Consider the following 21,401-nt stretch of genomic DNA (forward strand, 5'->3'; position numbering starts at 1 on the left):
GTTGTAGTTTACTGAAAGTTTTTTTCATGAATTGGTATTGAATTTTGTCAAATGTTTTCTCTACATCTAAAAAGATGATTGTATGATTTTTTTCTGTTTATTCTGTTAACATGGTGAATTATAGTGATGGGTTTTTGAATGTTAAATTAGACTTATATTCCTGGGTTAAACTGCACTTGGTCATTGTGTAGTATCCTCTTTATATATTGTTACATTTTGTTAAGGAATTGTTAAGGAATTTTGCATCTGTGCTTTTGAGATATATTGGTTTTTAATTCCCTTGTAATGTCTTTGCCTAGCTTTGGTGTCTGAGTAATGCTGGCTGCAAAAAACAAGTTGATAAATTTTTTAATGAATATTATATTTGATATACCACAGGCTACTATTACATAATTCAACTAATATATAATTAAATACTCTGCTATTGTGTAGCTTAGTACTCCCTGGCTTGTAAGAAACTCAGTTCAAACTAATTGATATAAAAATATTTTTTAGCTTAGGGGCTCTAAAGTAGAGCTTCAAGTTTGGCTGAATCCAAGTCTGTAGATGTTATTGTCAATAATATGCATGTCTTTTTCTGTTTTCTTTTGTTATTTAGTTTCTACATGTTGGGAGAGAGTTAGACCCCATCAGCTCCAGGATTATATACTACATAGATCTTGAGATTGCAAAATGAGAGTCCCTCTGTCTGCTGGTGTCTATAACAATATGTATGAAAGGACTTGATAGCCTTTATTTGAATCACATGTACTCAATCACTTTGTGTAGGTCAGGGGTTGGCAAACTACAACCTGCTGGCCAAATTCGGACTACTGCCTATTTTTTAAAAATACAGTTTAATTGGAACCCAGTCATGCCCATTTGTTTATGTATTGTCTAGGGCTGCTTTTATTTTTTAAAAATACAGTTTAATTGGAACCCAGTCATGCCCATTTGTTTATGTATTGTCTAGGGCTGCTTTTATGCTGCAACAGCCGAGTTTAGTAGTTGCTATACATACTTATGGACTGCAAAGCCTAAAATATTTACTTTATAGGAAGAGTTTGCTGATCTTTGGTCTAAAGGTTATGGATACTCTAGCCAGGCTGTGTTAATTGGTTGTGGAATCAGAGCCGCTTTTTGACAGCTTTATCATAATCACAGTGAGGGAAGGAGAGCCATTTCCAAAAGGATTGGCAGTTCCTAAAAGGAAAGAATGCCAAATAGACACCTTTCTCCCCAATAAAAACAGTTTTTGTATTACACCTCATTTTTTGTTCTGTTGTGTAGACTAAAGGTAAACATGGTTATGTGTGTTTTCACACTGATACAGGTGTTAATAGAATAATATACTAAAGTAGGAGATACGGGAGAATGTGTAAGGATATAGTAATAGAATCTCTAAATTATGTGAAATATAAAGATAACAGTCTGTGAAAAATATAAATTGATGGGTTATAATTTTTCCTTTCTCAGATGATGAAACATGCATGGGATAATTACAGGATATATGGATGGGGACATAATGAACTGAGACCTATTGCAAGGAAAGGACACTCCACTAATATATTTGGTAAGTTTACTTTTTCTTTTTTTTTTTTGAATTTTATTTTATTTTTTTATACAGCAGGTTCTCATTAGTTACCCATTTTATACACATCAGTGTATATATGTCAATCCCAATCTCCCAATTCATCACACCACCACCACCCCCCCGCCCCCCTGCCACTTTCCCCCCTTGTTGTCCATATGTTTTTTCTCTACATCTGTGTCTCAATTTCTGGCCTGCAAACCAGTTCATCTGTACCATTTTTCTAGGTTCCGCATATATGCGTTAGTATACGGTATTTGTTTTTCTCTTTCTGACTTACTTCACTCTGTATGGCAGTCTCTAGATCTATCCATGTCTCTACAAATGACCCAATTTCATTCCTTTTTATGCCTGAGTAATATTCCATTCTATATATGTACCACATCTTCTTTATCCATTCGTCTGTCAATGGGCATTTAGGTTGCTTCCATGTCCTAGCTGTTGTAAATAGTGCTGCAATGAACATTGGGGTGCACGTGTCTTTTTGAATTATGGTATTCTCTGGGTATATGCCCAGTAGTGGGATTGCTGGGTCATATGGTAATTCTATTTTTAGTTTTTTAAGGAACCTGCATACTGTTCTCCGTAGTGACTGTATCAATTTACATTCCCGCCAACAGTTCAAGAGGGCTTCCTTTTCTCCACACCCTCTCCAGCATTTGTTGTTTGTAGATTTTCTGATGATGGCCATTCTAACTGGTGTGAGGTGATACCTTATTGTAGTTTTGATTTGCATTTCTCTAATAATTAGTGATGTTGAGCAGCTTTTCATGTGCTTCTTGGCCATCTGCATGTCTTCTTTGGAGAAATGTTTATTTAGGTCTTCTGCCCATTTTTTGATTGGGTTGTTTGTTTTTTAAATATTGAGCTGCATGAGCTGTTTATATATTTTGGAGATTAATCCTTTGTCCATTGATTCATTTGCAAATATTTTCTCCCATTCTGAGGGTTGTCTTTTCATCTTGTTTGTAGTTTCCTTTGCTGTGCAAAAGCTTTGAAGTTTCATTAGGTCCCATTTGTTTATTTTTATTTTTATTTCCATTACTCTAGGAGGTGGATCAAAAAAGATCTTGCTGTGATTTATGTGAAAGGGTGTTCTTCCTGTGTTTTCCTCTAAGAGTTTTATAGTGTCCGGTCTTACATTTAGGTGTTGAATCCATTTTGAGTTTATTTTTGTGTATGGTGTTAGGGAGTGTTCTAATTTCATTCTTTTACATGTAGCTGTCCAGTTTTCCCAGCACCACTTATTGAGGAGACTGTCTTTTCTCCATTGTATATCCTTGCCTACTTTGTCACAGATTAGTTGACCATAGGTGCGTGGGTTTATCTCTGAGCTTTCTATCCTGTTCCATTGATCTCTATTTCTGTTTTTGTGCCAGTACCATATTGTCTTGATTACTGTAGCTTTGTAGTATAGTCTGAAGTCCAGGAGCCTGATTCCTCCAGCTCCATTGTTTTCCCTCAAGACTGCTTTGGCTATTCGGGGTCTTTTGTGTCTCCATACAAATTTTAAGAGTTTTTGTTCTAGTTCTGTAAAAAAATGCCATTGGTAATTTGATAGGGATTGAATTGAATCTGTAGATTGCTTTGGGTAGTATAGTCATTTTCACAATATTGATTCTTCCAATCCAAGAACATGGTATATACCTCTGTATCTGTTTGTTTCATCTTTAATTTCTTTCATCAGTGTCTTATAGTTTTCTGCATACAGGTCTTTTGTCTCCCTAGGTAGGTTTATTCCTAGGTATTTTATTCCTTTTGTTGTAATTGTAAATGGGAGCGTTTCCTTAATTTCTCTTTCAGATTTTTCATCATTAGTGTATACAAATGCAAGAGATTTCTGTACATTAAGTTTGTATCCTGCAACTTTACCAAATTCATTGATTAGCTTTAGTAGTTTTCAGGTGGCATCTTTAGGATTCTCTTCAAACAGTGACAGTTTTACTTCTTCTTTTCTGATTGGTCATGTCATCTGCAAATAGTGACAGTTTTACTTCTTCTTTTCCAATTGTATTCCTTTTATTTCTTTTTCTTCTCTGATTGCTGTGGGTAGGACTTCCAAAACTATGTTGAATAATAGTGGCGAGACAGGACATCCTGTCTTGGTTCCTGATCTTAGAGGAAATGCTTTCAGTTTTTCACCATTGAGAATGATATTTGCTGTGGTTTTGTTATACTTGGCCTTTATTATGTTGAGGTAGGTTCCCTCTATGCCCACTTTCTGGAGAGTTTTTATCATAAATGGGTGTTGAATTTTGTCAAAAGCTTTTTCTGCATCTATTCAGATGATCATATGGTTTTTCCTCTTCAGTTTGTTAATATGGTGTGTCACATTGATTGATTTGCATACATTGAAGAATCCTTGTATCCCTGGGATAAATTTCACTTGATCATGGTGTATGATCCTTTTAATGTGTTGTTGGATTCTGTTTACTAGTATTTTGTAGAGGATTTTTGCATCTATGTTCATCAGTGATATTGGTCTGTAATCTTCTTTTTTTGTAGTATCTTTGTCTGGTTTTGGTATCAGGGTGATGGTGGCCTCATAGAATGAGTTTGGGAGTGTTCGTTCCTCTGCTATTTTTTGGAAAAGTTTGAGAAGGATGGGTGTTAGCTCTTCTCTAAATGCTTGATAGAATTCACCTGTGAAGCCATCTGTTCCTGGACTTTTGTTTGTTGGAAGATTTTTAATCACAGTTTCAATTTCATTACTTGTAATTGGTCTGTTCATATTTTCTATTTCTTCCTGGTTCAGTCTTGGAAGGTAATACCTTTCTAAGAATTTGTCCATTTCTTCCAGGTTGTCCATTTTATTGGCACAGAGTTCCATGTAGTGGTCTCTTAGGATGCTTTGTATTTCTGCAGTCTCTGTTTAACCTCTCCTTTTTCATTTCTAGTTTTATTGATTTGAGTCCTCTCCCTCTTTTTCTTGATGAGTCTGGCTAATGGTTTTTCAATTTTGTTTATCTTCTCAAAGAACCAGCTTTTAGTTTTATTGATCTTTGCTATTGTTTTCTTTGTTTCTATTTCATTTATTTCTGCTCTGATCTTTATGATTTCTTTCCTTCTGCTAACTTTGGGTTTTGTTTGTTCTTCTTTCTCCAGTTCCTTTAGGTGTAAGGTTAGATTGTTTATTTGAGATTTTTCTTGTTTCTTGAGGTAGGCTTGTATTGCTGTAAACTTCCCTCTTAGAACAGCTTTTGCTGCATCCCATCAGTTTTGGATCATCTTGTTTTCATTGTCATTTGTCTGTAGGTATTTTTTGATTTTCTGTTTGATTTCTTCAGTGATCTCTTGGTTATTTAGTAACGTATTGTTTAGCCTCCATGTGTTTGTGTTTTTTACGTTTTTTTCCCTGTAATTGATTTCTAATCTCATAACGTTGTGTTCAGAAAAGATGCTTGATATGATTTGAATTTTCTTAAATTTACTGAGCCTTGATTTGTGACCCAAGATGTGATATATCTTGGGGAAGGTTCCGTGTGCACTTGAGAAGAAAGTGTAATCTGCTGTTTTTGGATGGAATGTCCTATAAATATCAATTAAATCTATCTAGTCTATTGTGTAATTTAAAGCTTGTGTTTCCTTATTAATTTTCTGTTTGAATGATCTGTCCATTGGTGTAAGTGAGGTTTTAATGTCCCCCACTATTACTGTGTTACTGTCAATTTCCTCTTTTATAGCTGTTAGCAGTTGCCTTAGGTATTGAGGTGTTCCTATGTTGGGTGCATATATATTTATAATTGTTATATCTTCTTGGATTGATCCCTTGATCATTATGTAGCGTCCTTCCTTCTCTCTTGTAACGTTCTTTGTTTTTTTGTTTTTTTTTTTTTTTTTATAAATTTATTTATTTATTTATTTATTTTTGGCTGCCTTGGGTCTTCGTTGCTGCGTGCGGGCTTTCTCTAGTTGTGGCGAGCGGGGGCTACTCTTCGTTGCGGTGTGCGGGCTTCTCGTTGCGGTGGCTTCTCTTGTTGTGGAGCACGGGCTCTAGGCACGCAGGCTTCAGTAGTTGTGGCATGCGGGCTCAGTAGTTGTGGCTCACGGGCTCTAGAGCACAGGCTCAGTAGTTGTGGCGCACGGGCTTAGCTGCTCCGCGGCACGTGGGATCTTCCCGGACCAGGGCTCAAACCCGTGTCCCCTGCGTTGGCAGGCGGATTCTTAACCACTGTGCCACCAGGGAAGTCCACGTTCTTTGTTTTAAAGTCTATTTTATCTGATATGAGTATTGCTACTCCAGCTTTCTTTTGATTTCCATTTGCATAGAATATCTTTTTCCATCCCCTCACTTTAAGTCTGTATGTATCCCTAGGTCTGAAGTGGGTCTCTTACAGACAGCATATATATGGGTCTTGTTTTTGTATCCATTCAGTGAGTCTGTGTCTTTTGGTTGGAGCATTTAATGCATTCACGTTTAAGGTAATTATCGATATGTATGTTCCTATTACCATTTTCTTAATTGTTTTGGGTTTGTTATCGTAGGTCTTTCCTTCTCTTCTGTTTCCTGCCTAGAGAAGTTCTTTTAGCATTTGTTGTAAAGCTGGTTTGGTGGTGCTGAATTCAGTTAGCTTTTGCTTGTCTGTAAAGCTTTTGATTTCTCCATCGAATCTGAATGAGAGCCTTGCCAGGTAGAGTAATCTTGGTTGTAGGTTCTTCCCTTTCATCACTTTAAATATATCCTGCCATTCCCTTCTGGCTTGTAGAGCTTCTGCTGAGAAATCAGCTGTTGACCTTATCGGGGTTCCCTTGTATGTTATTTTTTGTTTTTCCCTTGCTGCTTTAAATAATTTTTCTTTGTGTTTAATTTTTGTCAATTTGATTACTATGTGTCTCGGCGTGTTTCTCCTTGGTTTTATCCTGTATGGGACTTGCTGCGCTTCCTGTACTTGGGTGGCTGTTTCCTTTCCCATGTTAGGGAAGTTTCCATCTATAATCCCTTCAAATATTTTCTCGGCTCCTTTCTCTCTCTCTTCTCCTTCTGGGACCCCTATAATGCTAACGTTGTTGTGTTTAATTTTGTCCCAGAGGTCTCTTAGGCTGTCTTCATTTCTTTTCATTCTTTTTTCTTTATTCTGTTCCACAGCAGTGAATTCCCCCATTCTGTCTTCCAGGTCACTTATCCATTCTTCTGCCTCAGTTATTCTGCTATTGATTCCTTCTAGTGTATTTTTCATTTCAGTTACTATATTGTTCATCTCTGTTTGTTTGTTCTTTAATTCTTCTCGGTCTTTGTTAAACCTTTCTTGCATCTTCTTGATCTTTGCCTCCATTCTTTTTCCGAGGTCCTGGATCATCTTCACTATCATTATTCTGAATTCTTTTTCTGGAAGGTTGCCTATCTCCACTTCATTTAGTTGTTTTTCTGGGGCTTTATCTTGTTCCTTTATCTGGTACATACCCATCTGCCTTTTCATCTTGTCTATCTTTCTGTGAATGTAGTTTTAGTTCCACAGGCTGCAGGATTGTAGTTCTTCTTGCTTCTGCTGTCTGCCCTCTGGTTGATGAGGCTATCTAAGAGGATTGTGCAAGTTTCCTGATGGGAGGGACTGTTGGTGGGTAGAGCTGGCTGTTGCTCTCAGGTTTAGTTTTTCTAATTACTGTTTTCATTTTCTACCTTCATTTTAAAAGTAGGACCTAACTTTTTAGGTACTTTCTAAAACCTGAGTGCAGTAGTCCCCTCTTATCTAAGGTTTTGTTTTCCCTCTGCAGTAGTCAGTTACCTATAGTAAACCTTGGTCTGAAGATATTAAATGGAAAATTTCAGAAATAATTCATAAATTTTAAATCGTGTGTCTTTCTGAGTAGCGTGATGAATCTTGCACTATCCTGCTCCCTCCAGCCTGGGGTGTGAACCATCCCTTTGTCCTGCTTGTTAGTCACTTACTAGCCATGTGGATTATGAGATCAACTGTGGAGTTATTGCAGTGCTTGTGTTCAGGTGACCCTTATTTTACTTAATAATAGCCCCAAAGCACAAGAGTAGTGATGCCAGCAATTTGGATTTGCTAAAGAGAAGCTGTAAGTGCTTCCTTTAAGTCATGTGTCCCCAACCCCTGGGCTGAATACCAGTACTGGTCTGTGGCCCATTAGGGACCAGGCCGCACAGCAGGAGTGAGTGGTGGGCAAGCGAGTGAAGCTTCATCTGCTGCTCCCCATTGCTCACATTACCGCCTGAACCATCCCCCCTCACCCCCTGCTCCCTGTGGAAAAATTGTCTTCCATGAAACTGGTCCCTGGTGCTAAAAAGGTTGGGAACTGCTGCTTTAAGTGAAAAGATGAAAGTTCTTGACTTAATAAGGAAAGAAAAAAAAATCATATGCTGATGGATCTAAGGTAAGCACGAATGTTGTATTTGTGAAATTGTGAGGAAGGAAATACTGTGCTAATTTTGCTGTTATACCTTAAACTGTACAAGTTATGGCCACAGTGCAGTAAGTGCTTAGTTAAGATGGAAAAGGCATTAAATTTGTACAATAAGATCTTTTAAGGAAGAGAGAGAGAAAGAGACCACATTCACAAAACTTTTATTACAGTAAATTATTACAATTGTTCTGTTTTTTTATTAGTTACTGTTGTTAATCTCATACTGTGCCTCATTTATAAATTAAACTTTATCATACGTGTGTGTGTATAGGAGAAAAAACATAGTATATATAGAGTTCGGTACTATCCAGGCTTTCAAGCATCCACTGGGGGTCTTGAGATGAATCCCCTGTGGATAAGGGGGAACTGTTGTATTTCTGTGGAACTATAATTTGAAGCAACATGTATTTTTTGGCAAGTTTCAGTCAAGACTTAGTTATAGTTGCTTTTGAAAACACAGATGTGATAGATTTTCTATTTACATACAGAGATTTTAGTCATTTATTTGAGTATTTTGAAGCTTTTTCTGCATTGTTTTACTTTAAGGAAGGTAGGTACCTATTTGTAATTTTTTATCTTCAACGGAATATCAATTCTGATACTTGCACATTTTAGAGGAGGAGAAAAAGGATGGGAAATTCCAGTAGTGCTATCTATGTATGTTTAAAAAAAAAAAAAAAGTAACATGCCCAAGGTGACTCATTCGGTAAATTGAGTGAATTATATTGTACATTCACAGTTCCAAGGGAAAAATTAACATTATGTGTGTCTGGATGGAGGTCTGGGGAAGAGGTTTTTTTTTTGGCTGTGTTGGGTCTTCTTTGCTGTGCACAGGCTTTCTCTAGTTGCGGCGAGCAGGGGCTACTCTTTGTTGCAGTGTGCGGGCTTCTCTTGTTGTGGAGCACGGGCTCTAGGCGTGTGGGCTTCAGTAGTTGAAGCATGCAGGCTTAGTAGTTGTGGCACACAGGCTCTAGGGTGTGTGGGCTTCAATAGTTGTGGTGTGTGGGCTTGGTAGTTACGGCTTGTGGGCTCTAGAGCTCAGGCTCAGTAGTTGTGGCACACAGGCTTAGTTGCTCCGTGGCATGTGGGATCTTCCTGGACCAGGGATTGAACCTGTGTCCCCTGCATTGGCAGGCGGATTCTTAACCACTGCGCCACCAGGGAAGTCCCTGGGGAAGAGCTTTGTTTAACTTGGATTTGCTCTTTCTACCTTTCTTGAGTTCAGTTCACTTGTTAAACTTATCAGTTTAAAAGAGTAAGTTAACTTACTTAACAACTTTTACTTAATTCAAGGATAAGTCTTGAGAATTACCAAGTTGTTCTTTATAGTCTTCACTTCTTTCCCCTATTTTAGATGCTTCTTGGTGTGATAGGTATCTTTTAAATAACAGGTGAAAGCAAGAAAATATTAATGGGGCAGAAAGCACATACGTTAGTCATATGCAGTGCAATCATCTTTACTAATTGTAATGCAACACCACAGTAATCCAAATAACATTATTTTTAAATTGTGACTCTGAAAGAATTTTTCTAGCACTATGATTTCTCTTACAGTTTGTTTGATACTTGATTGTTTTCTGTCAAAAAAGAAAATGACTGAAAAATCATTTCTCCTGGGTCTGAGAGATGTTGGGATGGAGGAATAATGGAAAAAAATTTTCCTTTAGGTAATCAAAGACACCAGAGATCTCATATATGACATTTAATTTAGTGGGTATCATTTAATGAAACAGTTTATTTCTTCAGCAGAGGTTACAGAGTGATCTGAAGAGTTCCTGTTGCTTTGTGGATGCCACAATGAAACATTAGTGTACTAAAAGTCATTATATTTAGTGATTAATTAAAATTAGACCCTCTCTGCAAGTAACCATCCCTTTATATTAAACTCAGTGGTAAACTCTGAGCCCTTTTAAACAATTGGAATATGAACATGTATCAAACATGAGTTGGATGTTAATTTTCTGCTTGGTTTTTTAAACCTTATTTCTCAGAACATCTAATGTAGTAACACTTATCAGATAGATACTGGTCCTAGGCAAGCTAGTAGGTAAATAATATACATTTATTTTATTTAATCATTGCAGTAACTGTGTAAGGAAAGACTATTTGCTGAATTTAAACCCCGATAACGTCTTAAAATTTTATTCCGTATAAGTCAATATAAATCATTTCTTTTAGGGAGCAAAAGGAATGTTTCTTAAATGAATGTGATTCTGTTAAAATCCTGATGGCTAAGTTTTGACTGAATGTTTTTCTTTTTAAAAATAATAGCATTTATTTTTTTAGGAAAGGTGGTTTTAATTTGTGGTACTTTTGTCAGACTTCTTCAAAAGTGACCTTTGTAGACCACTGTTTAGTTAGGTTGTTAAATGATGACCAGGGCAGTGGCATCTTCAGATTATTGTCAGGTGAGTTATTGTCAGCTGCTCATTAGGATCATTAAGTTGACTTACTGGGTAAACAAAGTTATTTGTGAGGTCATAGAAATTAAAGGAGCTTAGAGATGGAAAGGGTGACTTTACAAAATGAGGCTTTTAACTCATTAAAAGAGCAGAAGCAATATTTTGTCAGTTTTGGTCTGCCATTTCTGAGGGATCATCTTGTAATGAGTAGCAATTAAGTATTTTCCAATAAAAAGTTGTACCTTTTTATTGAGTCATCAGGTCAGTTATTTGCTTTAGAGACTCTGTGATTGGGTTTGTGAATAAACTGTATTTTCCTTTAGAACAATAGTCACATACACGTTATTAGTAGCAACATCAGTAGTATTTATATAATGCATATTGTGGTGGACTGAGTCTTGTCCCCTATCAATTCACATGTTGAAGCTCTACCTTCCAATGTGACTGTATTTGGAGATAGAGCCTTTAAGAGGTAATTAAGATTGAACGAGGGGCCCTAATCAGATAGGGCTGGTACCCTTAAAAGAAGAGGAAGAAACACCCAAGCTCTCTCTCCCCCGGCACATGCACCAAGGAAAGGCCGTGTGGGTATGATATAGTGAGAAGGTGGGCATCTGCAAGCCAAGAGGAAGGCGCTCCTCTAAAAACTGGAAGCTTGATCTTGGTCTTCAAACCTCCAGCACTGTGAGAAAATAAATTTTTGTTGTTTAAGCGTCCTAGTGGATGGTGTTTTGTTATGGCAGCCTGAGCAGACTAATAAACGTGCTATATGCCAAGGACTGATATAAGTGATTTATGTGCACTATGAGAGAGGTACTATTATTATTGTTCCCATTTTACAGATGAGGAAACTGAAGCACAGTTAGGGTTAACTAACTTATTCAAGGTTGCACAGCTAGTAAATAATGTAGCCAGAATTTGATTACAGGCAGCTTAGTGCTAAGGTTCATGCTTCCAATTGATATTTTATTCTGCTTCAGTAAACTTTAAAGATAGAAAAAAATTAATACCAGCACATGGGAAAAATCCATTATGACAAAATTACAGTGAAATGGTAGAAAAGTGAAAATGCAATCTGTATTATTTTCAGTAGTCAAAATTAGTTGCTTATACTTTTAGAAAAATTTTTGAGTGGTTACATTTTTTTTCCCAGCCAAATAAGCTAAGTGGGAATGGATCCTTTATTGTTTATTTTGTCTTATATTTTTAGTCATGTAGTTAGTTTATTAAAGGATTAATAAAAAAGAGTTTGACTCTGTTTCCTACTTGCTCTGTTCCTTTTCTGCATCTCATATTCTTGCTGGTGAGTATGATTTGAGATTTTTTTTAAAAAAATCTGTTTTTAACCTTTTTATTTACATAGAAGAAGTCTAAGGGAGGAGTCATAGTCCTGAGTGTCTCATTTGACCTCCCAAATTCAGTATGCCTTTACAGAATCAGAATCTTAAGAGTTGGGAGGGACTTTAAAAGTCTAGTCTATTACTATAGGAACATATAGGCAGGTATTGAACTCTTACAATATTCTAGATTATAAGGAAAACAATTTAAAATGTGTCCATTTCCTGTCTCTTAGCCTTGATTATTAAAACATTCTTTTATATGGTAACTGAAATCATATTCCTCTGACTTTTGTCTAGTTTGTCCTTGGCATCAGAGGATTCTTTATGTACAGATAACAGAAGATCCATTTCAAAATGGCTTAAACTAAAAAAGAAATTTAATCGGCTCAATGATGTTCTAGAGTAGATCTGATACCAGCTAAGCTTTTTTCTTTATCTCTTTCCTCTATTTTCCTCTTTGTGTTTGTATCTTCAGGCCGGCTTCATAGAGGGATGGCTGCAGCAACTTGAAGCTTCATATCTTCCTACTAACACATCTATAGAAAAGAGAACACTGTAGAGAAGAGCACTTGGTTTTCTCAGAAACCACCTTGTTTCTTGTTTATCTGGGTCTTGTGTCCAGCCTTGACCCGAAAGCTATACCCAGAGGGTTGGGATAGCTTTCTTTGGTTTTGCCTAGTTAGGGCTCAGCCCTGGAGCTTGTGAGTGGGAAGAGGAAAATGTTGATGGACATAAGTTATCACTGATAATAATTTTTCCAGCAGTGATTAATAGTCACAATGAATTATTTTTACTTAGATATCCTGGAGAATTGAAAGATTTTTGTTAGGAATAGATCTTTTTGCATTTCAAAGAATTTTGATTTGGAACAGAATGTTACTTGATCTTACAATGCTTTTTGAAGTGCACCTTTTATTTTCAGTGTATGTGTGTATGTATAAATTCTTCTTGATATTTATTACTTGCTAATGATTTCTAATATTTTGTTGAGGATTTTGCATTCATATTTTGGGAAGGATATTGTTTTGTATTTTTCTTGAACTATCGTTGTCTTGTTTCAGTATCAATGTAATATTGACCTAATAAAATGAGTTTGGAAGTGTTCTCTGCTCTTCATTTTTCTGGAAAAGATTGTGTACTATTGGTTTTATATTTTTCTCAAGTTTTTGATATAATTTGCCAGTGAAACCATCTGCATCTGGAGCTTTTTTTCTGGGAGGTTTTTAAGCTACAACTTCAGTTTATTTCACATCCTCTATAAGGGCCATTCGGTTTATATGTTTCACCTTGGGTTAGTTTTGGTAGTTGATGATTTTGAGGAATTGGTCTATTTCATCTAAGCTATTGATTTTGTGTGCATAGAGTTGTTTGGAGTATTATCTTGTTACCTTTTGAATATCTGTGGCAGCTGTAGTTATAACTCTTTCATTGCTAATATTGGTAATTTATGTTGTTTTTTCTTTGTCCTGCTAGAAGTTTATCTATTTTATTGATATTTTCAAAGAAGCAGCTTTTGGTTTCATTGTTCTTCTTTATATTTTCTTTATGTTTTCAATTCTTTGATTTCTGCTCTTTGTTATTTCCACTCTTCTGCATGATTTGGGTTGCTTTTGTTCTTGCTTTTCTAGTTTCTTGAAATAGAAGCCTAGATTATAGGTTCATGATCCCCTTTTCCAGTGTAAGCATTTAGTGCCATAAATTTTTTGCTAAGTGGTGCTTTAGCTGCATCTGAAAGATTCTGATATGTTGTGTTTTCATTTTTATTCAATTCAGTATGTTTGAAAACTTCCCTTGAGTAAGTTGTTTAATTGCTAAATGCTTAGAGATTTTTCTTTTTCTGTGATTGATTTCTAATTTAGTTCCATTATGGTCAGAGAATATACTTTGTGCAATTACAATTCTTCTAAATTATTTAAGATTTACTTTTTGACCCAGAATATGGCCTGTCTTGGTGAATGTTCCATTGGTGCTTGAAAAGAATGTTTATATGTGTAGTGACTGTTACTGGGTATAGAATGTTCTGTTAATGTCAGTTAGATCTCATTGGTTTATGGAGTTGTTCAGGCTTCTTCTGTTCTTGCTGATTTTCATCTAGTAGTTCTGTCAATTACTGAGAGAGAGGTGTTGAAGTTCCCAACTCTAATATTGGATTTCTTTCTTACTCCTTTCAATTCTGTTAGCTTTTGCTTTATATATTTTGAGGTACTCTTGTTAGGTGCTTACACATTTAGGATAATTATATCTCCTTGATAGGACCACCAAAGCCCTAATATCAAAACCAGATAACGATATTACAATAAAAGGGAACTATCGACCAATGTTCCTCATGAACATGGACACAAAAATCTTTGACCAAATTAGATTTATCTTAGTAAATCTAATTCAGCAATATGTAAAAAGAATAATACCTCATGACCAAGTGGGGTTTATCTGAGGAATGTGTGGTTGGTTCAACATTTGGAAATTAGTCAATATAGTTGAAGATATTAAGGGACTAAAAGAGGAAAATGTTATGAGCATCTCAGTAGATGCTGAAAAAGCATTTAACAACACTCAATATCCATCCATAATAAAAACTCTCAGCAAACTTGGACTGGAAGGGAACTTTTTTAGCCTGATAAAGAGTATTAAAACACACCCACCCACCCACACACACAAGAAAATTCTAGGGAATCTACCAAACAACAATAAAAAAGTACTAGAATGAAAACTAATTTAGTAATGAGGCCATATGATACAAGTTTGATATACAAAATAAATTATATTTCTAGATGCTAGCAATAAACAGTTGTAAGTACAATTTTAAAATAATATCATTTGCAGTAGCATAAAAATGTGAAGTATATGTGGATGAATTTAACAAACTATGTGCAAAGTCTATACACTGAAAACTGTGATTATTGAAAGAAATTTAAAAGGACTTAAAGGAGAGAGATGCCTTTATGAATTGGAATACTCGGTATTGTTGAGATGTTAGTTCTCTTGAAATCCATATTTAGATTTAAAGCAATCTAAGTAAAAATGACCTTTCCACATAAATTGATAGGCTGATTCTAAAATCTGTATGAAAACACAAAGCATGTACAATAATCAAAATAATTTTTAAAAAAGAACAAAGTTGAAGGATTTACACTACTTGATTCTAAGATTTACTGTAAAGCTTTGGTAATGAGGACAGTATGGTTTTAGCATAAAGATAGACATAGAGATCACTGAAAAAGAATAGAAATAGAACTGCACATACATTTTTAATTGATTTTCAACAAGGGTGCTTTCAGTGGGTTATAGGTAAGTCTTTCCAATAAGTGGTGTTGGGTCAGTTATATATTCATGTAGAAAAATAAAAACCTTGACTCTTCAACATTGTATACAAAAATGAACTTGAAATGAATCATAGATCTAAACATAAAAACTAAAAGTATAAAACTTCCAGTAAAAAATATTTGAGAAAATATTTGTGACCTTGAGGTGAGCAAAGAGTTTTTAGAATACAAAAGGAACAAACCATTAAGGAAAAAAAAATTGATAAATTGGACTTCATGAAAATAAAAAATTTCTGCTTTCCAAAAGACATTAAGGAAATGAAAAAGCAAGCCCCAGAATTGGAGAAAATATTTGTGATACATGTATAAGGATGTATTCAGAATATATAAATGATTTACTAGTAATTCACCAAAGAAGGTAAATGAATATCCAATAAGCACATCAGTCACCAGGGAAATTAAAATTCAAACCACAATGCAAAATCCTACATACCCAGTAGAATGAATAAAATTAAAAAGACCAACAATGTCAAATACTGAGAAGGATGATGGAACAACTAGACCTCTCATACATTGCTGCTGGGAGTATACAGTGGCGCACTATGGAGAGCAGTTTGTCAGTCTCTCATAAAGTTAAACACAAACTTACTTTACCCCCCAGCAAGTCCATTCCTAAATATTTCCAGGATGCTCATGAATGAGATCAGATAATAGTTTTATTTTTCTTACTAAGTTATATTTTTGCATCAATGGTATGCAGAATTCGTAAGTTGAATTTTAAGCTTTCTTTTCCTATGTTCTATCAAAATTTATGTCGGAGTTATCATCCTTAAAATTAAAGTAGAATTTATTCTATGAAACTTCTAGAGTGTGATACTTTTATAGTGCGTAGCTCTTTGAAAATTTCTCAATTTCCTGTTTCTTGGTCTGCTTATCTAGATTTTCTATTTCCGTTTTCATAAGTCAAAATTATACCTATTTTCTTAGAAAATTGTCAATTCCACTCATTTTCAAATTTATTGGGAAGATATGGCTAAATTAGGCTTTTAAAAAAATAGTTTTCTTAATTTCCTTTGTATCTGCCTTTTAATATACTCTCAATTCCTTTTTTTGTGTTTTTATATTCACATGACTACTTTTAAAAAATCAGTTGGTCCTAGATTTATTGTATAGTTCTTTTCATAGAACCATCTCTTGAATTTATTATTTTGACAGTTTTCTTTATTCCTAATTCATTGATTTCTTTAGCTTTTCTGATTCTTCTACTTTGTTGCTCAAGTTTATCATTCTTTTTCTTATTTTCTTAGTAGAACATTTTCATTTGTTCTTATTAAATAGTATACAATTTTTAAGTTATGAGTTTTTCTCAGAGAACTGGTTCAGTTGACTCCTATGTTCTCATAATAAATCTTTATTAATGTTTTATATATTCTGTAGTGTCATATTTTAATTCTTATTTGACCCAAGGGTAGTTTTAGACCCTTTACTTTTTTCCAGTTGAAACCTTGAGTTGTCTAGATAAACACTCACAGTGATAGCCAGTAATTTCAGTTTTGCCTTTTTCTTCTTTGTGCTGTTTAGCTCGTGGCACAAACCTCTCCCTGTGGAACAAACTAGAATTGGTATAAATATGTGGGTCAGGCCTTTTTCCATTTCAGAGTAGTCAGCACCTTAGGGGAGCACGCACTTACAGAGCTAAATAAACAACTAGAGAACTGAGCATAACTACCTATAAAAATTGAAATAACAAAAACAGGGACTCCTAAGGATTTAAAATAAGGATGATAAATATTGTGGACAAAATACAAAAATAAAAAAGAGGTACATATTTAATTCAAATGATTACGCAAGAGATAGGGATATATGGGTGACTAAATGGCTTGACAAATTTTTATTATCTTAATTAAAAGCTGAGGAACAAGAAAAGCAAAAGGAAAGTATGTCTGTAATAACCCAGTTAATATCAACATGAAGGGAACTGAGTGGGGAGAAGACCAAGGGATTTATCAGAGTGTGGTGTAGTACTTGTTTTATTAGTGGGAAGATATACTTCTTCTTAAGTAGAAGAAATTATTAGGAGCACATGAATAAGAAAATGTGATGTAGGTTGAGGACAGTCATTATAAGAACAAATTTGTATAGCCTTAAACCATCACAAGAAAACACTATTTATTTAGGAGAAAAAGGAATGGAATTAAAAAGGAAAGAAAAGAAGGAATACTAAATGGAAAACGTGAACCTAAGTAGTGTCGAAAGCTGACTCCTAAAATATCACCAAGATAACTTGTTGATAAGACAAAGCTGAGTTTAATGCTTACCATGGTAAGGGAGATCACTACCTCACCAGAGCCATAGTAAGCCTGTCAGACGAGGAAGGACAAAGTTGAGATATATATTGAGATTTTAAGTCTTGTTTAACAAGGGCCTTTCAGTTGGGGGAGTTATGGTTGATTATGGCTTGGTTATGATTGGGTAAGGATCATGATATAATAGTTTTGGATTGGTGAGTGGAGAATTTAGAGGCAAGAGGTTTAGAGTTTTGGAGTGTTAGCCATCATTTGATACTTTCTGTTAAAGAGTTGATGGATCTTTCAAGAAGTTCCTGGAATGAACAATAACTTATTTTGCAGCTTCTCTCTTTCTGAGCAAGCGTTTCCTGGAAGAGTAAACTCAGGTTGATGAAAACAGTGTAACAGTAAAGTCATGTTAATGTAGACAATAAGCTGTGTGGGTGATTTTCATTCTCAGAAGGTAGAAATAATAGTTGCATTCCTGGGGTTAGGGAGGACCCAGCTGCTCCATGTTATTTGTTCTTTTACTACACTACTAGATTTGTCTTGCTAGTATCTTATTCAGGATTTTTGCAGTTATATTCATTAGGAAGATTGGCCTGTTCTGTTTTCTTGTGTTTACAGTATCTAGTTTTGGTATCAGTTAGGCTAGCTTTGTTGAATTAGTTCCTCCCTCCCTGAAACATTTTCTTTTAAGATCAAGATGATCTCTTTCTTGAAGATGGGTAGATCTTACTATTTTGATTTTCTCTACTCACATTTTATTTTGTGACTTCTTTTTAAATATGTTCTACCTGCTTTTTGATTGTTAAGGACTGTTATAGTTTATATTCCACCATGGTTATGTAGCCCTGTTACACTTTTGTTATTATTTTAAGTATAGTTTTTGCCCTTTCTATGAATTTATACCAAAAGAGCATGGTTCCTGGTTGTCTTATGACTTAGCTTATCATCTTGAACCACCTTCCCCATTTCTTAAATTAATCCTCTTTCCCCCCCCCCCCCAATCTATCTCAATTAAGTAGATAGATATCTCATTTTCTGACCAGGAAGAAAATTAAGGAGAATTATAATTTTAGTTTCCCTTTATCTTCCTATTAGTTATCAATGTGTCATCTTTAGGAAAATGTTTTAAACAATGTATATTATCTATTCTTATGGAAAAGTGAACCATGTTGGGTATTTTTTTTCATTCTTATATTTCTACTTTGATTTACCTTTTTTAAAAATAAATAAAGAAATTTATTTATTTATTTATTTTTATTTTTGGCTGCATTGGATCTTCGTTGCTGCGCGTGGGCTTGCTCTAGTTGCGACGAGTGGGGGCTACTCTTGGTTGTGGTGTGTGGGCTTCTCATTGCTGTGGCTTCTCTTGTTGCAGAGCACAGGCTCTAGGCTCACAGGCTTCAGTAGTTATGGCACACGGGCCCAGTAGTTGTGGCTCATGGACTCTAGAGTGCAGGCTCAGTAGTTGTGGTGCACGGGCTTAGTTGCTCCACGGCATGTGGAATCTTCCCGGACCAGGGCTCGAACCCGTGTCCCTGCGTTGGCAGGCAGATTCTTAACCACTGTGCCACCAGGGAAGTCCTGATTTACTTTTTAAATATAAAAAATTAAAATAGACCTTGTATGAAGGGCATCTTTTTAATGACATTTTCCCCCCCATATATAGGAAGTTCACAAATGGGTGCTACTATAGTAGATGCTTTGGATACCCTTTATATTATGGGACTTCATGATGAATTCCGAGATGGGCAAAAATGGATCGAAAACAACCTTGATTTCAGCGTGGTGAGTATACAATTCATAATTTATTACATTGACTATGAAAAGACACTGTAACAATAGTTTTGAGTGTTATACTAGCAGTTTAAGGAAATCCTAAGTCCCCCTTCTTCTTTTGCGATTGTCAGTTGTTCAGTTTTTGCGTAAAATAAACACCCTTTCTCACCATTTTCCTTTTCCTTTTCTTACCCTTATCATTGAAGGTAATATGTTGCATGTGTTAAGGCAAGAGTTAGGGAAAAAAAGCACATTGAATTAGAAATATCAGGAAACCATAAATTACTTTATAAATATTAAGTGTTTTATTATTTTTTAAAGAAATAATGATTTGGTACAGTTTTTTTAAACATTTTTTAAAAAATCTATTTTATTTTTTAAATTGAAGTGTAGCTGATTTACAGTGTTGTGGATTTGGCACAGTTTTGAAGAGCCTTCATAGTTAGGCACATGCTCATCCTTCCAGCATTTTGGCATAGTTGTTAAGTAGTGCTGCTTAGGTTTGAAGCCCAGCACAGCCACAATTCTAGTGCTACTTGGGAAACCTATCTATAAGTAAGTGCTACTTATTCTTTCTAAACCTGTCATAAAGTTGCTATCCTATTGCAATATTTTGAGGATTATTTGAAATAATCTGGTACATATTCAGTGTTCAGTAAATGTTAGCAGTTATTTTCATTGTTACCAGTTTTCACCTAAAAGATGTGTGGACTATTTTGTCATATTCATTTTCATCTTTCATGATATTTTTACTTTGCTGTTCTTCTGACTGTAGTGAGAAACCACTCCTTATGTGTTTTTCTCTTTGGCAAACTCTGTATCATTCAAATTGTGATTTAAATCCACAATTATTTCTTCTCTGATGCCTTTCCTGATGCTAATTAGACAAAAACTGATTACTTTCTTTTATATTATTTTAGCATTTTGGACACAGCTCAGAACAATTTTTATTGTCAAGTTTAGGTTTGGCTGTGAATGACAGAAAATCTAGTACAAAATAGCTTAAACAAGATACATGTTTATTTCTCTTTCATGCAAGTCAATTACAAAGATAAACAGTTTAGGGCTGGTTTGGGTAGCTCCTCGATGACCAAGGACCTAGGATCCTTTGTCTTATTATTCTGTCAACTTCAGTATAAAGCTTCAACCTCATGGTACAAGGTGATTCCTCAAGATAAGGTGGATAAACCTTCCAGTTGCATAGAGGAGGAAGAGATAGAGACAAGATATGTGACTGCTCAGAAGTTGGTTACCCCATTTTTGCTTGTATATTATTGAGTGAATCTAACTCATGTGGCCCCACCTTACTGTAAAAGGGGATTGAGAAATGCAAGGTTTTTCCCCCTGTATAGTTATGTAGCTCTTAGAGATTATGTACTTCAAGGTCATGAAGATATATTCCTGTATTTAATTCTAAATGTTTTAAAGTTTTGCTTTTGCATTTAGGTCTTTAGTCCTTATATAGTTGAGTTTGTGGGTACGTTAAAATAGGCAACTATCTATTGATCCTAGAACATTTATTTCCTCTACTATTTATACATGCCACATTAGTCATGTGTTAGTTATATTAGTCTATTCTTTTCTACTGGCTTTTCTCTTTATCCCTACATCAATATTTTAGTAGTCTAAATATTTATTATAGTCTTAACTATTTTTATAAGAAAAGCTTAATATCTATATCTGAATCTTGATATCTGATCTTATTCTACTAGGAAATTATCTTAGCAATTATCAGTTCTTTGTTCTTTTAAGCTCTGGAAAAACTGTATTGAAATTTTGATGAGGATCGCATTCAATTTATAGATTAATTTGGAGAGGATTGGCATTTGTGAATCTCAAATACTCGTGTTTGTTAACATGGCAGCTTTATTATGCCTAATAATTTGTTGGTATATCATTGTGTCAGTTGGCTCAATCAAGAACCAGAACGGTACAGTTTTTTTAATTAGAGGATTTAGTGTTTAGAATTGTTAACCAAGTAATGGGGCACTGAAAAGACAGAAAGAGAACATTGTGGTATTACAAGAGGTAGTAACTACAATAAATGGCTGCCATGCCTGGAACTGTGAGAACGATGGGGAGAGGTTGAGATCATCAAAATTTACTAGCTTGGGACTCTGTTTTTGATACCTTAGGAGTTCTTAAAAGGGGCTTCTCAGACCTAGGACTCAGACCTCTGAGGAGGGGGTACCTAGTTAGGGCTTGGTATCTCTAAAGGGCACAAGGAGGCTGATTTGGGGAATGTGTCTGTGGCAGGGGAACCGTAACCTGGAACCAACTGCCACCGCCAGGGTGAAGAACCACGGCTGGTTTGACACTGTCAGAAACTAGAAGTAGACTGGAAGGAATAAGTTCCTTTTTCTTCCTTCAGCTTTGTATTATCTTTG

General features: G+C 35.2%; 1 protein-coding gene across 3 annotated transcripts in view; it reads left to right on the plus strand.

The window, feature by feature from the left end:
- Nucleotides 1-21,401, plus strand: part of MAN1A2 (mannosidase alpha class 1A member 2) — a 172,775-nt gene that overhangs the window by 59,948 nt on the left and 91,426 nt on the right. For all 3 annotated transcript variants that reach the window (XM_036854140.1, XM_036854150.1, XM_036854145.1), the window contains exons 3-4: nt 1,456-1,552; nt 18,905-19,023. In XM_036854140.1, coding sequence (XP_036710035.1) covers nt 1,456-1,552; nt 18,905-19,023 — 216 coding nt within the window. The remainder of the gene's footprint in view (nt 1-1,455; nt 1,553-18,904; nt 19,024-21,401) is intronic.

This window comes from Balaenoptera musculus, chromosome 1, assembly GCF_009873245.2.
Source record: "Balaenoptera musculus isolate JJ_BM4_2016_0621 chromosome 1, mBalMus1.pri.v3, whole genome shotgun sequence".
Taxonomy (NCBI): Eukaryota; Metazoa; Chordata; class Mammalia; order Artiodactyla; family Balaenopteridae; genus Balaenoptera; species Balaenoptera musculus.